The sequence below is a fragment of the Aedes albopictus genome, chromosome 3 (assembly GCF_035046485.1).
Source record: "Aedes albopictus strain Foshan chromosome 3, AalbF5, whole genome shotgun sequence".
NCBI classification, from domain to species: Eukaryota; Metazoa; Arthropoda; class Insecta; order Diptera; family Culicidae; genus Aedes; species Aedes albopictus.
In genome coordinates, this window is record NC_085138.1 from 352,165,791 (window position 1) to 352,179,447 (window position 13,657).

The 13,657-nt window shown below is 50.2% G+C and overlaps 1 protein-coding gene across 1 annotated transcript; it reads left to right on the forward strand.

Moving 5' to 3' along the window:
• Nucleotides 1-6,369: 6,369 nt before the first annotated feature.
• On the forward strand, nucleotides 6,370-7,265 carry LOC134290899 (uncharacterized). The gene is made up of 3 exons (XM_062858124.1): nucleotides 6,370-6,502; nucleotides 6,632-6,993; nucleotides 7,047-7,265. The coding sequence occupies exons 1-3, from the start codon at nucleotides 6,370-6,372 to the stop codon at nucleotides 7,263-7,265; spliced, it is 714 nt and encodes a 237-aa protein (XP_062714108.1).
• Nucleotides 7,266-13,657: the final 6,392 nt, after the last annotated feature.

Here is a 13,657-nt window from a genome sequence, read left to right on the forward strand (position 1 = left end):
CATGGTTGAGCCTCACGTAGTGGTTTCTCAGAGCAAGCGTGCGGTGTTTGGTGAGCTGTCTCAGGGCTGCTCTCTTAATCGTCTTCATCTTTCGTAGTTCGCTAGTCTGCCAGGGAGACCGAGAAGCTTTGCTTTGTATCCTTTTAGGGACGTGCCTGTCTACGACGTATGCCAGGATATTTGAAAAGGTGAGTGCGGCTGTCTCAACATCGCCCGGGTCGAGAACGTGTTCCCAGTCAATACTTGTCAACACCTCAGCAATGCTATGATGATCGGCCCTCCGGAAGTCGTAAGATACGGAGGCAACGGCATCTTCGAAGTCATGGACAAGCGAATTTTCCACGTTGATAATCAAGGGAGGATGATGAGGAACGTCTTTGACCAGCGCACAGGGTGCAACTGCAGTGTAAGGTGCCTGATCTCGAGTGCTCACGAAACATAGATCCAAGGTTCGTCCATTTTCATTCAACACGTGATTGAATTGAGTGAGCGTAGCTGCGTTATAACTGTCTAAAATGCTTATTGCGCCAGAGTGAAGCTGCGAGTGTTCCGAATCGACACAGAGGAAGCCGCTATGCGAAGGCCTCCAAGAGATTCCAGCAAGATTGAAGTCGCCCACTACAAGGACATCGTCAGTAGGAAGGGCGGTATCCAGAATGGTGAACACAGACTGGCAGTGAGTTTCGATAAGTTCAGTGTCCCGAACCCTATCAGGAGGTATGTACAGCGAGCATAGAAATAATGTACGGTCGATCATCTTGACGGAGATCCATACTTGCTCCAAGCAGGTCCAGGAGTCGTTGAGGATCGCTTTGGCCTTCAATCCGGAACGAACAGCTACCAGCACGCCACCTCCGGAAGATTTACTGCTATTATTAGAGTTGCGATCGCAGCGAAACACCTCATAGTCGGATCCGAATACTTGACTTGAAAGCGTACGAGAGTCCAGCCAGGTCTCGATGAGCACAATAATGTCGTAGCAGCCGTCCGAAACGGCCAAGCGGTAATCTTCGACACTTGTATTCAAGCCGCCGACATTCTGGTAGTACACAACCATGTCCTCTTTTCGCGTCGTAACAGCATCTCCGGGTGTCCAGGAAGTTGTTTGTACAGTAGCCAGTGACTGGTAACTTTCTGATAGACAAGGATACTCGCCGTAGTCAGGTTGTTGGAAGACCCTCTCGCCGCATCCGACCACAGGACCGGAACGACTATGATGAACGAGGGCAGCGCATGGCAGGACTGGGTCGGAGGGATTGAGGGCTTCCATGAGGCTTTCTACGGTGCGTTCCGGGTAGCCGAGAAAGGAGAGCTGATCATCGTCGTCGGGATTGGAGTTAGCAGGGTCCACAGTACTGGAAGTCGATCCAGCATCAGATAATGGAGAGACTAAAACGTGTTCATACTTGCCGGAGGTCGCAGCTCGGAAGACCCCTAATCCACATCTAGCTGCAGGACCAGGACGGCTGTGATGAACGCTGGCAGGATAGAACGCGACTGAGCTAGAGGAATCAGGGGCTTCCAAAAGACTGTCTACGATGCGTCCTGGCTGTAGAGTCAGTGGGATGGTGCAGTTGAAACGTTGCTGGATGAGAGAGGAGGGTAGTTGCTCGCTGTTGGTTCGACCGACGGAGCCGAGATCCTCAACAGGTTCGGGGGAATCACTGGAACACGGAGTTCGATCAGGCGACAAACTGTTACTAATAAATGCATACTTGCCTGGGGAAGAAGGTTGGGAGACCCCGTCACCAATCTCGACAACAGGACCAGAACGACTCCGATGGCTGGAAACTGCATGCGCGACTGGGTCGAGAGGATCAGGGGCTCCCCTAATGCGACAGGCAGTGCGTTCTGGTTTGCTGGTTAACACGTTAGGTCCACATCGGGAATCGGCGTCGAAAATGGTGTTCCGGTTTCTTGAGGGACCAAGAGGGTGGGTGTATTCTGACGGGGCAGCCACAAGTTTTTTGCACTCAGATCCTCGAATTCGCGAAACAGGATTCCTTTAGGCCACGTTGCTACATTCAATGCAGCGTCACGGAACTTGGGGTCAACTCCGACCTTGTACGAAATAAAGTTCAAACGGCTAGTGTCAACTCCTTTTTTCACAAGCGGAATAGCCTTGACATTGTCTTCGCTCTGCAAACAATCTTTCACCAACTTTTCGATAGCATCTGGTTGGACGCTAGGATGAATCCGCGAGAGATACACCCAGAACAACTCAACAGGTTCAGGAACGGTGATAACATTAGTGTCCGCGATCTTGATGCCCCCAAGGAGCGGCTTGTTGCCGGCCGACTCATCGTCGCGGCGCCTTTTCGGAGGGGGTCCACGAAGGACATGATCAGGATCTTGACGACAAGGAGAAGATAGAGCTATTCGTCTAGACAGTTGGGCAATCTGTTGACCCTGTTTGGTCAGCTGTTTTTGTATTTCGGCATGCACGGTCTCTTGCTTTTCGGTGATGGCGTTAATGGCATTTCCGAGTGACGTGACGGTTGATTTGAATCGCATCATCTTCATCAATTTCGCGCATTCGTTGCACATCCAAATGAGATTAGGATTCTCCTCTACAATGTTCATAAATGCCTTATTAAGCTTCGTTGTCGAAGCCGGCGTAGTCAGGCATCTCAAATGGATGAAGTTGTCACAAAAGGCCATGCAAGTGATAGATTCGTCGTCATCTTTTGCTGGCCTTGCACAATGGTCACATCCAGAAGTCGACATATTGCGATTCGGCAAAATAGCAACGGTACGGTGGAGATGTTCTAACGATGGTACGGTGGAGATGCTCTAACGAAGCTGTTATGTGTGTGCAAGCAAAGTACGGTAGCCCAAAAAGTGCAGAGAGGAGATAGCGCGTAAAGCGTACACGACCGATTGTTGATACCGGGCACCGACGATTGAGGTGGACGATTTCTCAATAGTTATCACACCTTCGCACTGTTTTCCACTTCACCAAAGCGCAGGAACCAAGAATCTACGACAGTATCCTAACACGGAACGCATAAACGGACTATCGCACGGTTAAAATCTGGTTTAGTTGCCGGAGCGAAACATAAACAATCAAACACAGCGAAGATAACACAAATAAGCTGGTGGATGGCATCCTTAACTTCCCTCAGCGTGGGAGTTGGTTCGTTCCCGTCCTCTGCTGCACCAACATAGTCATTTCCTCCGCTGCCTTGGTCCTCCGTGCCTACATTCTCTTCGCCATTCAGGTGCTCGTCGAAGTGCTACTTCCACCTTTCGATCACCTCACGTTTGTCCGTCAGGAGGCTCCCTTCCTTATCCCTGCATATTTCGGCTTGCGGCACGTAGCCTTTGCGGGATGCGTTGAGCTTCTGGTAGAACTTGCGTGTTTCCTGTGAACGGCACAGCAGTTCCATTTCCTCGCACTCCGCTTCTTCCAGGCGGCGCTTTTTCTCCCGGAAGAGACGGGTCAGCTGCTTCCGCTTCTGTCTGTATCGCTCCACATTCTGTCGGGTTCCATGCTGCAGCATTACCGCCCGCGCTGCATCCTTCTCCAGAACCGCTCTGCACTCCTCGTCGAACCAATCGTTTCGTCGACTCCGCTCTACGTACCCGATAGTGCTCTCGGCTGCGTTGTTGATGGCTGCTTTCACTGTACTCCAGCAGTCCTCTAGAGGGGCCACATCGAGCACACCCTCGTCCGGCAACGCTGCCTCGAGATTCTGCGCGTATGCGGTGGTGACATCCGATAGGTCCTGACGTCGATATTATGTTTCTAGTTCAAAACCGAATTAGCGACATTTTTTCTTTGACTTCCGCTGCTTTTGCCTTGCGTTAAACACAATGTCGGAAGTGGGGCGCTGTATTGTACACCTGGTGCTCTATACAGCGCCCCACTTCCGACATTGTGTTTAACGCAAGGCAAAAGCAGCGGAAGTCAAAGAAGAAATGTCGCTAATTCGGTTTTGAACTGGAAACATAATAATGTCGGAGAAGTGCCGTCCATCAATCAGAACGTGGTCGATTTGCGATTCCGTTTGTTGTGGTGATCTCCAGGTGTAACGATACGGGAGGCTGTGCTGGAAGAAGGTGCTACGAATGGCCATGTTCTTGAAGGCGGCGAAATCGATGAGGCGTAGGCCATTTTCGTTCGTCAGCTGGTGGGCGCTGAACTTTCCAATCGTCGGTCTGAATTCCTCCTTGTTGAAATTTACATTTCTTAATTTCAGTGTAGGAAAATGCTGTCAGTTCCATGCTGGCAGAAAGCACGTGGTGCAGATTGTTGACAATAGTTAAAGGGCCAATTGTCAGACTGACTCCTGCCGCCAAAGCAGAGAGCACACGCACACAGATAAAGTAAAGATAACCCTCAAGATAACTATCGCTAGAGAAATAAGACCGCGTAGGACTTAGGTCAAGTAGGTGATCCACTGAGATCATTCTGTAATTTCGCTAGAGCGTTCGCTAGAGCGTTCGCTAGAGTGCTTCAGCATTAGCTGTGCAACGTCTAGCAGATATTTATGCCAGCCAAGGTGTGGTAAGATAATAATAATAATAAATCTGTTTGATAGCTGATAAATTTTTGTTGAGAGTTTATCTCCGTGAAAGAACTCTCTTTTTGAGCAAAGGTCCCTGGAGCAAGAGCTTGGTGGAGATTTCCATAGTTCTTGTTTCATTCTATTGGACGTATCATTCTGCCTTGTGTTGCCTAGAAGGGCATTGGGTTCGGTACTACGGTGGATATTTCCACAGTACTGAATTCCATCTAATAGGTTGGTCGGTCCGGGCTCTTTCCACTGCTCTCTCACTTCAACACTCCTCCTGGCCTACCTGAGCGTTTAGATCCCCTATGATGATCTTGACGTCGTGGTTTGGGCAGCGGTCGTACTCGCGTTCGAGCTGCGCGTAAAATGCGTCTTTGTCATCATCAGTGCTTCCGGAGTGAGGGCTGTGCACGTTTATTATGCTGATGTTGAAGAATCGGCCCTTGATCCTCAACCTGCACATTCTTTCGTCGATCGGCCACCAACCGATCACGCGCCTCTGCATGTCGCCCATCCAAGGGGCCAGACACGTACAATTCTTGGCTTAGTATATTATAGTATACTGAAATATATTAGTGCATCGCAGCAAACCCTGCGGCCGATTTTTTCGATAAACAATGTTTGTTGCCAGTATGATTACTTTGATGGTATTATATAATATACAATAATATATTAATATACCGCAAATATACTAATATACTTCTAATACACTCATTATGCTAATACGTGTCTGGCCCCTTGCGCCCATCACTATAAAAGCTGTTCCCAGCTCACGTGTGTTGCCGCAACTCTGGTAGATGGTATGATTACCTCTAAACGTTCGCACCATAGATCCTGTCCAACACACCTCCTGCAGCGCTACGATTCCGAACCCGCGGTCCTTCAGTATATCGGCGAGTATGCGGGTGCTCCCGATGAAGTTGAGAGATCTGCAGTTCCACGTACCGAGCTTCCAATCGCAAGTCCCTTTTCGTCGCTGTGGTCGTCGCCATTGGTATCGGTTCGCATTCTTCTCTAGTTGATTTTCCGGTGCTAGTCTTTTTTACAGCTGGCTCGCAGGGCCTGACACCAACCCACTAACCCAGGGAGCTGGGCTTACCTTCCCGGAAGCTACGGGTTCTGCATTGGCATTTCCTCCAACTACAGTGCTAAATAGCTAGGCTCGAGCGCCAGTCTTCGCCGGGGGTGGTGGGGGAATGGATCTACGATTGCTGAATTGCGATTATACCTACTGGTATAGGTTAGAAGCTTCAGTTTTAGCCTGCCCGGAGTTTTGGCCATAGTGCGGTATTCAGCCTGTAACGATCTAAATCGGCATAAATTTATTTTTTATTAGTAGATTCTAATGTAATATGATGCTTAAAGCTGTGAAAACCATACATTTTGATTAAAAACTAGAAGAAAAAAAATATTTTCCTTAAAAAATCAGCTCCCATATGTCTATTTTGGCCAGGGTGTTTCTAATTTGGCACTCCAATAAGAAATACACGTGATTGGCCAAAATAGAAACCAAAGTTGAGAATATGGCCAAAACTGCGGCAATGCTTCTATTTTGGCCAGTGCCACTTTTAATACAAAAATCAAGTATTAGCTTGATTTCTGCATTTTTTTTTATAAAGTATAGGCATAAACCTTTCATTTGACGCATTGGTTGATGCTACCATGGGTACGAGACCAAGCAACAATCACAGTAGCCATGCCCGAGATGATGCAGATTCAAAGTGAAAAATTTTGACATTCAAGTTTTGCCTTCCGAATAAATAACACGTTTATTGTAACTCTTTCTTTTACTAAAGAATAATTGAAGAATGTAACATTAAGCGACGAGATTCAAGCCTGAAGATCCTCAAGAATGTCCCGGAAGAACGACCATCAAGCCGAATCCGAAACCGGAGCATGGGGAGGAGAATTTTCGATGCCGGAAATGATGCGTCAAGTGGCTCAGCAGAACAACCGTTTGCTGATGTTGTTGGAGCAAATCACCGGTAACCAGGAGGCGACAACCCAGCGAAGCGCTCCATAAGAGATTCTCGAATCCTTTGCCTCCAACATCAAGGAGTTCCACTTCGACCCGGAAAATGGACTAACGTTCGACCGCTGGTTTTCGAAGTAAGAGGATCTGTTCCGGCAAGATGGCAGAAATTTGGATGACGCTGCGAAGGTAAGGCTCCTGCTGCGCAGTCTCAGCGTCCCGGTGCACGAAAAGTTCCTGAACTACCTCCTGCCATCCCACCCACGTGATTTCACCTTCGACGACGTTGTGGCAAAGCTGAAGCAGATTTTCGGCCAACAGAAATCTCTGTTCAGCAAGCGCTACGACTGCCTTAAGCTCGAGAAGAGTGAAGCCGACGATTTCGTTTCGTATGCCGGAATCGTCAACCGGCAATGCGAGGATTTCGAACTGCAGAAGCTCACCGTCGACCAGTTCAAGAATCTGGTGTTCATCTGCGGTCTCAAATCGACGAAGGACGCCGACGTCAGGACTCGACTTCTGTCTAAGCTCGAGTCCGATCAAGCTGACACCATCAGTGCCAACGCCTGTCGAACCTCAAGCACGACACGGCGCTGGTGGAGAAGAAACCGACATCTTCAGCGGTGCAGGCAGTACGGCACTCAAGAAAGCAGCTGTCCTACCAGCAGAAGTCGTCAGCCGACGGTAAGACACCCCCATCCCCTTGCTGGCAGTGCGGTGCGATGCATTTCGTGAAGGACTGTCAGTTTTCCAAGCACACCTGCAACAACCGCTAGCGCACTGCAAACGTTCCTGTATGTATACCGATCCACCCCGTCAACGGTGTTGAACGGTAAATCTCCTGCCCAGATCATGCTTGGACGACCGACGAGGACAACTTTGGACCTGTTGCGACCATCACCGAAACCCGATTTTCAGTCACAACTGTCAGTCACAACAAAGTTTCTCGGCAGGTTCCAAAGTATTCGCCAAGGTCTAATCTTCAAACGAGAACTGGAAGTGGATGCCTGGAACCATTCTCGAAGCAATCGGGAGTGTGAGCTACAATGTCCTGCTGGATTGTCAAGTGGGCCGACGCAAGGTTCTGCTCTCACATGTCGACCAGCTCCGCTCGAGGATGGAAGAAGCCGTTCCAGTTGAATCAGCGCCGCTGTCCATCTTAATCGACGATTTTGGCCTTTCCGCAAACGAAGCTACACAGCCCCAGCGAAGCGAGTCGCCGGCCGTCGTATCAGATCAGCAGTCATTCCCTGAAGAAACTGTTGAGTCATCCGTGATTGTTCCTGGAGAAACTCTGTCGATTGAAGAAGAAGAAACTCTATTACCGACGGAAAACAGTCTGCCCATCCAAACATCAACACCCGTGCAGCCAGTATCGCGACGTCCAGAGCGCTCAATCCGGCCGCCGAGGAGATTGGCTGATTTCCACTGCTATCAACTCAAAGGGGGAGATGCTACCATGGGTACGAGACCAAGCAACAATCGCAGTAGCCATGACCGAGATGATACAGATTCAAAGTGAAAAATTTTGACATTCTAGTTTTGCCTTCCGAATAAATAACACGTTTATTGTAACTCTTTCTTTTACTAAAGAATAATTGAAGAAGGTAACAGTTGATTGGGGCTGCAAAACGGTGAGTCGATAAGGAGAGCGTCCAATATAGCTCTGGTCCTCACAAGTTCCTACCTCATGCTTCCACGGGTCAAGCGCTGACAACGACCGCCAGCTAAGAGTTGTGTGCTTAGCTGGTAGTGCAGCCTGGGCACTGTTGTCCTTCTGACTTCAGCTAGATTGAGGAGGTACGATCCGAGTGTCTGTTCACCAAGGAGGTGCGGCTCAAACAGCGTCTGTTCTGGCATCCAGCGGCTGAGTAAGAAACGCTGCACCACGCCCAGCTAGATCCAAGGTGGTAGCCACATCAGCGTGGTCGTCCCAGTGTTGGTTGGGACGTTAAACAGAACTGGCACGATGGCCCTCCGGCGAGGCAGGAGTGTTGGCGTAGGCCCAATAAGCCACCCGTAAAAATCCCCATTGCGAATAACATAGGAGAAAATACGACTCGATACAATCGGCAAAGACCCACGCGACGAAATAAGGACTACGATTGGAAACTTGGAACATGGAATTGCAAGTCACTAGGTTTCGCAGGATGTGACAGGATAATCTACGACGAACTACATCCCCGCAACTTCGACATCGTGGCGTTGCAGGAACTTTGTTGGACTGGACAGAAAGTGTGGAAAAGCGGGCATCGAGCGGCTACCTTCTACCAAAGCTGTGGCACCACCAATGAACTGGGAACAGGATTTATAGTGTTGGGCAAGATGCGACAACGTGTGATCGGGTGGCAGCAGCCGATCAACGCAAGGATGTGCATGTTGAGAGTTAAGGGCCGTTTCTTCAACTACAGCATCGTCAACGTCCACTGCCCACACGAAGGGAGCCCGATGATAAGAAAGAAGCGTTCTACGCGCAGTTAGAGCAAACATACGATGGTTGCTCGCCGCGTGACGTGAAAATCGTTGTCGGCGGCATGAATGCGCAGGTAGGAAGGGAGGAAATGTACAGACCGGTAATCGGGCGAAACAGCCTGCACGCCGTATCGAATGATAACGGCCAGCGATGCGTAAACTTTGCAGCCTTCCGTGGTATGGTAGTCCAAAGCACCTTCTTGCCCCGCAAAGATATCCACAAAGCCACCTGGAGATCACCCGACCATCAAACAGAAAACCAAATCGACCACGTTCTAATCGACCATCGAGCAACTTCGTAACGTAGAAGTGGCTCAAGACTACGCGCAGCAGTTAGCAGTGGCCTTACCAACGGAAGAGCAGCTTGGCGCAGCTACACTTGAAGATGGCTGGAGGGACATCTGATCCGCCATAGGTAGTACCTCGGATACAGCACTAGGCTTCGCGCCTCCGAATCACAGAAACGACTGGTACGGCGGCAAATGTGAATAGTTGAAAAACGAGAAGATTGCAGCATGGGCGAGAATGCTGCAACACCGTACGAGAGCGAATAAGGCACGTCACAGACAGGCGCGGAACAGGCAGAACTCAGTCTTCCGGATGAAGAAGCGCCAGCAGGAAGAACGAGATCGCGAAGCGGTGGAAGAACTGTACCGCGCCAAGGACACACGAAAGTTCTAAGAGAAGCTGAACCGCTCGCGCAGAGGCTTTGTGCCACAAGCCGACATGTGCCGAGATAATCACGGGAATATTCTCACGAGCGAGCGTGAGGTGGTCGACAGGTGGCGGCAGCATTACGATGAGCACCTCAATGGCGACGTTGCAAGTACCGAAAGTAGCGTGGTAACAGATCTAGGAGTATGTCCACAGGACGAAAGACTTCCAGCTTCTGACCTCCAAGAGACTGAGGAGGTTGGCCGGTTGAAAAACAACAAAACCGCTGGAGCAGATCAACTACTAAGCGAGCTTTTAAAATACGGTGGAGAAGCACTGGTGAGAGCACTACACTGGGTCATTACCAAGATTTGGGAGGAGGAAGTATTGCCGGAGGAGTGGATGGAAGGTATCGTGTGTCTCATCTACAAAAAGGGCGACAAGTTGGATTGCGGAAACTACCACTACTGAGCGCTACCTACAAGATACTCTCTCAAATTTTATGCCGCCGTCTATTACCGATTGCAAGAGAGTTCGTGGGGCAATATTAGGCTGGATTTATGGGTGAACGCGCTACAACGGACCAGATGTTCGCCAGCCGCGAATACAACGTGCCCACACATCACTTGTTCATCGATTTCAAATCAGCGTATGATACAATCGATCATAGCTGTTCTCGATTATGCACGAATACGGATTCCCGGATAAACTGATACGATTGATCAAGGCGACGATGAATCGAGTGATGTGCGTAGTTCGAGTATCAGTATCGAGTATCAGAGTTCCTTCGAATCTCCCAGAGGGTTACGGCAAGGTGATGTTCTTTCGTGCTTACTGTTCAACATTGCGTTAGAAGGAGTAATAAGGAGAGCGGGGATAAACACGAGTGGGACGATTTTCACGAAGTCCGTTCAGCTGCTTGGTTTCGCTTATGATATTGATATTATAGCTCGTAAATTTGAGACGATGGCGGAAACGTACATCCGGGGAGGAATCACCGCGCCCGCTACCCCGAATTTATATTGACGGTGATGAAATCGAGGCGGTTGAAAAATTCGTGTACTTGGGCTCACTGGTGACCGCCGACAACGTCACTAGCAGAGAAATTCAGAGGTGCATTGTGGCAGGAAATCGTGCTTACTTTGGACTTCGCAGAACTCTACTATCGAATAAAGTTCGCCGTCGTAACACGAAGTTGACTATCTACAAAACGCTGATTAGACCGGTCGTCCTCTATGGGCACGAAACATGGACCCTACGTGCAGAGGACCAACGCGCCCTTGGAGTTTTCGAATGGAAGGTGTTGCGTACCATCTACGGCGAAGTGCAGATGGAAGACGGGACTTGGAGAAGGCGAATGAACCACGAGCTGCATCAGCTGCTGAGAGAACCAACCATCGTCCATACCGCGAAAATCGGGAGGCTACGGTGGGCGGGTCACGTCATCAGGATGTCGGATAGCAACCTGACTAAAATGGTTCTTGAGAGTCATCCGACCGGTACAAGACGACGTGGAGCGCAGCGAGCTAGGTGGGTCGACCAAGTGGAGGACGATCTGCGGACCCTACGCAGAGTGCGGAACTGGAGACAAACAACCATGGACCGAGTGGAATGGAGACGGCTACTAACTATTAAGTCTATGCGGCTCGGTTAGGTGGTCCCGATCGTATGTGACAATCAGTCGGCAAATGCGGCAATCAAGGTTTCAATCCGAGGACGAAGCACATTGATATTCGTTATCATTTTGTACGGGAGACGCTGAATCGAGAAAATGTAACTTTGGACTACGTTTCAACGAAGCAGCAACGGGCAGACGGATTCACGAAGCCTCTAGCAAAGCAAGTTGGGGTGGAAGCTCAGGTTAAATATTATCTCCTGGGCGCCCATTAAAAACACCACCCCCGGCGAAGATTTGCGCTCGAGCCTAGTTATTTAGCACTGTAGTTGGAGGAAATGCCAATGCAGAACCCGTAGCTTCCGGGAAGGTAAGCCCAGCTCCCTGGGTTAGTGGGTTGGTGTCAGGCCCTGCGAGCCAGCCGTAAAAAAGACTAGCACCGGAAAATCAACAAGAGAAGAATGCGAACCGATACCAATGGCGACGACCACAGCGACGAAAAGGGACTTGCGATTGGAAGCTCGGTACGTGGAACTGCAGATCTCTCAACTTCATCGGGAGCACCCGCATACTCGCCGATATACTGAAGGACCGCGGGTTCGGAATCGTAGCGCTGCAGGAGGTGTGTTGGACAGGATCTATGGTGCGAACGTTTAGAGGTAATCATACCATCTACCAGAGTTGCGGCAACACACGTGAGCTAGGAACAGCTTTTATAGTGATGGGCGACATGCAGAGGCGCGTGATCGGTTGGTGGCCGATCGACGAAAGAATGTGCAGGTTGAGGATCAAGGGCCGATTCTTCAACATCAGCATAATAAACGTGCACAGCCCTCACTCCGGAAGCACTGATGATGACAAAGACGCATTTTACGCGCAGCTCGAACGCGAGTACGACAGCTGCCCAAACCACGACGTCAAGATCATCATAGGGGATCTAAACGCTCAGGAAGGCCAGGAGGAGGAATTCAGACCGACAATTGGAAAGTTCAGCGCCCACCAGCTGACGAACGAAAATGGCCTACGCCTCATCGATTTCGCTGCCTCCAAGAACATGGCCATTCGTAGCACCTTCTTCCAGCACAGCCTCCCGTATCGTTACACCTGGAGATCACCACAACAAACGGAATCGCAAATCGACCACGTTCTGATTGATGGACGGCACTTCTCCGACATTATCGACGTCAGGACCTATCGTGGCGCTAATATCGACTCTGATCACTACCTGGTGATGGTTAAACTGCGCCCAAAACTCTCCGTTATTAACAATGTACAGTACCGGCGGCCGCCCCGGTACGATCTAGAGCGACTGAAGCAACCGGATGTCGCCACCGAATACGCGCAGAATCTCGAGGCAGCGTTGCCGGACGAGGGTGTGCTCGATGTGGCCCCTCTAGAGGACTGCTGGAGTACAGTCAAAGCAGCCATCAACAACGCAGCCGAGAGCACTATCGGGTATGTAGAACGGAGTCGACGAAACGATTGGTTCGACGAGGAGTGCAGAGCGGTTCCGGAGGAGAAGGATGCAGCGCGGGCGGTAATGCTGCAGCATGGAACCCGACAGAATGTGGAGCGATACAGACAGAAGCGGAAGCAGCAGACCCGTCTCTTCCGGGAGAAAAAGCGCTGCCTGGAAGAAGCGGAGTGCGAGGAAATGGAACTGCTGTGCCGTTCACAGGAAACACGGAAGTTCTATCAGAAGCTCAACGCATCCCGCAAAGGCTACGTGCCGCAAGCCGAAATCTGCAGGGATAAGGATGGGAGCCTCCTGACGGACAAACGTGAGGTGATCGAAAGGTGGAAGCAGCACTTTGATGAGCACCTGAATGGCGAAGAGAATGTAGGCACGGAGGACCAAGGCAGCGGAGGAAATGACTATGTTGGTGCAGCAGAGGACGGGAACGAACCAACTCCCACGCTGAGGCAAGTTAAGGATGCCATCCACCAGCTCAAAAACAACAAAGCGGCTGGTAAGGACGGTATCGCAGCAGAACTCATCAAGATGGGCCCGGAAAAGTTGGCCACCTGTCTGCACCAGTTAGTAGTCAAGATTTGGGAAACCGAACAGCTACCGGAGGAGTGGAAGGAAGGGATAATCTGTCCCATCCACAAGAAAGGCGACAAGTTAATGTGTGAGAACTTTCGAGCGATCACCATTTTAAACGCCGCCTACAAAGTGCTATCCCAGATCATCTTCCGTCGTCTCTCACCTAAAGTAAATGAGTTCGTGGGAAGTTACCAAGCCGGTTTCATCGACGGCCGGTCGACAACGGACCAGATCTTCACCGTACGGCAAATCCTCCAGAAATGCCGTGAATACCAGGTCCCAACGCATCACCTGTTCATCGACTTCAAAGCGGCATACGACCGTATCGACCGCACAGAGCTATGGAAAATTATGGACGAGAACAGCTTTCCCGGGAAGCT

Coding starts and splice junctions, on each gene's coding strand:
- LOC134290899 (XM_062858124.1), top strand. CDS start 6,370: ATGTCCCGGAAGAACGACCATCAAGCCGAATCCGAAACCGGAGCATGG. Junction 6,503..6,631: donor GTTGTTGGAGCAAATCACCG/GTAACCAGGAGG, acceptor TTTCGAAGTAAG/AGGATCTGTTCCGGCAAGAT. Junction 6,994..7,046: donor AATCGACGAAGGACGCCGAC/GTCAGGACTCGA, acceptor TGACACCATCAG/TGCCAACGCCTGTCGAACCT.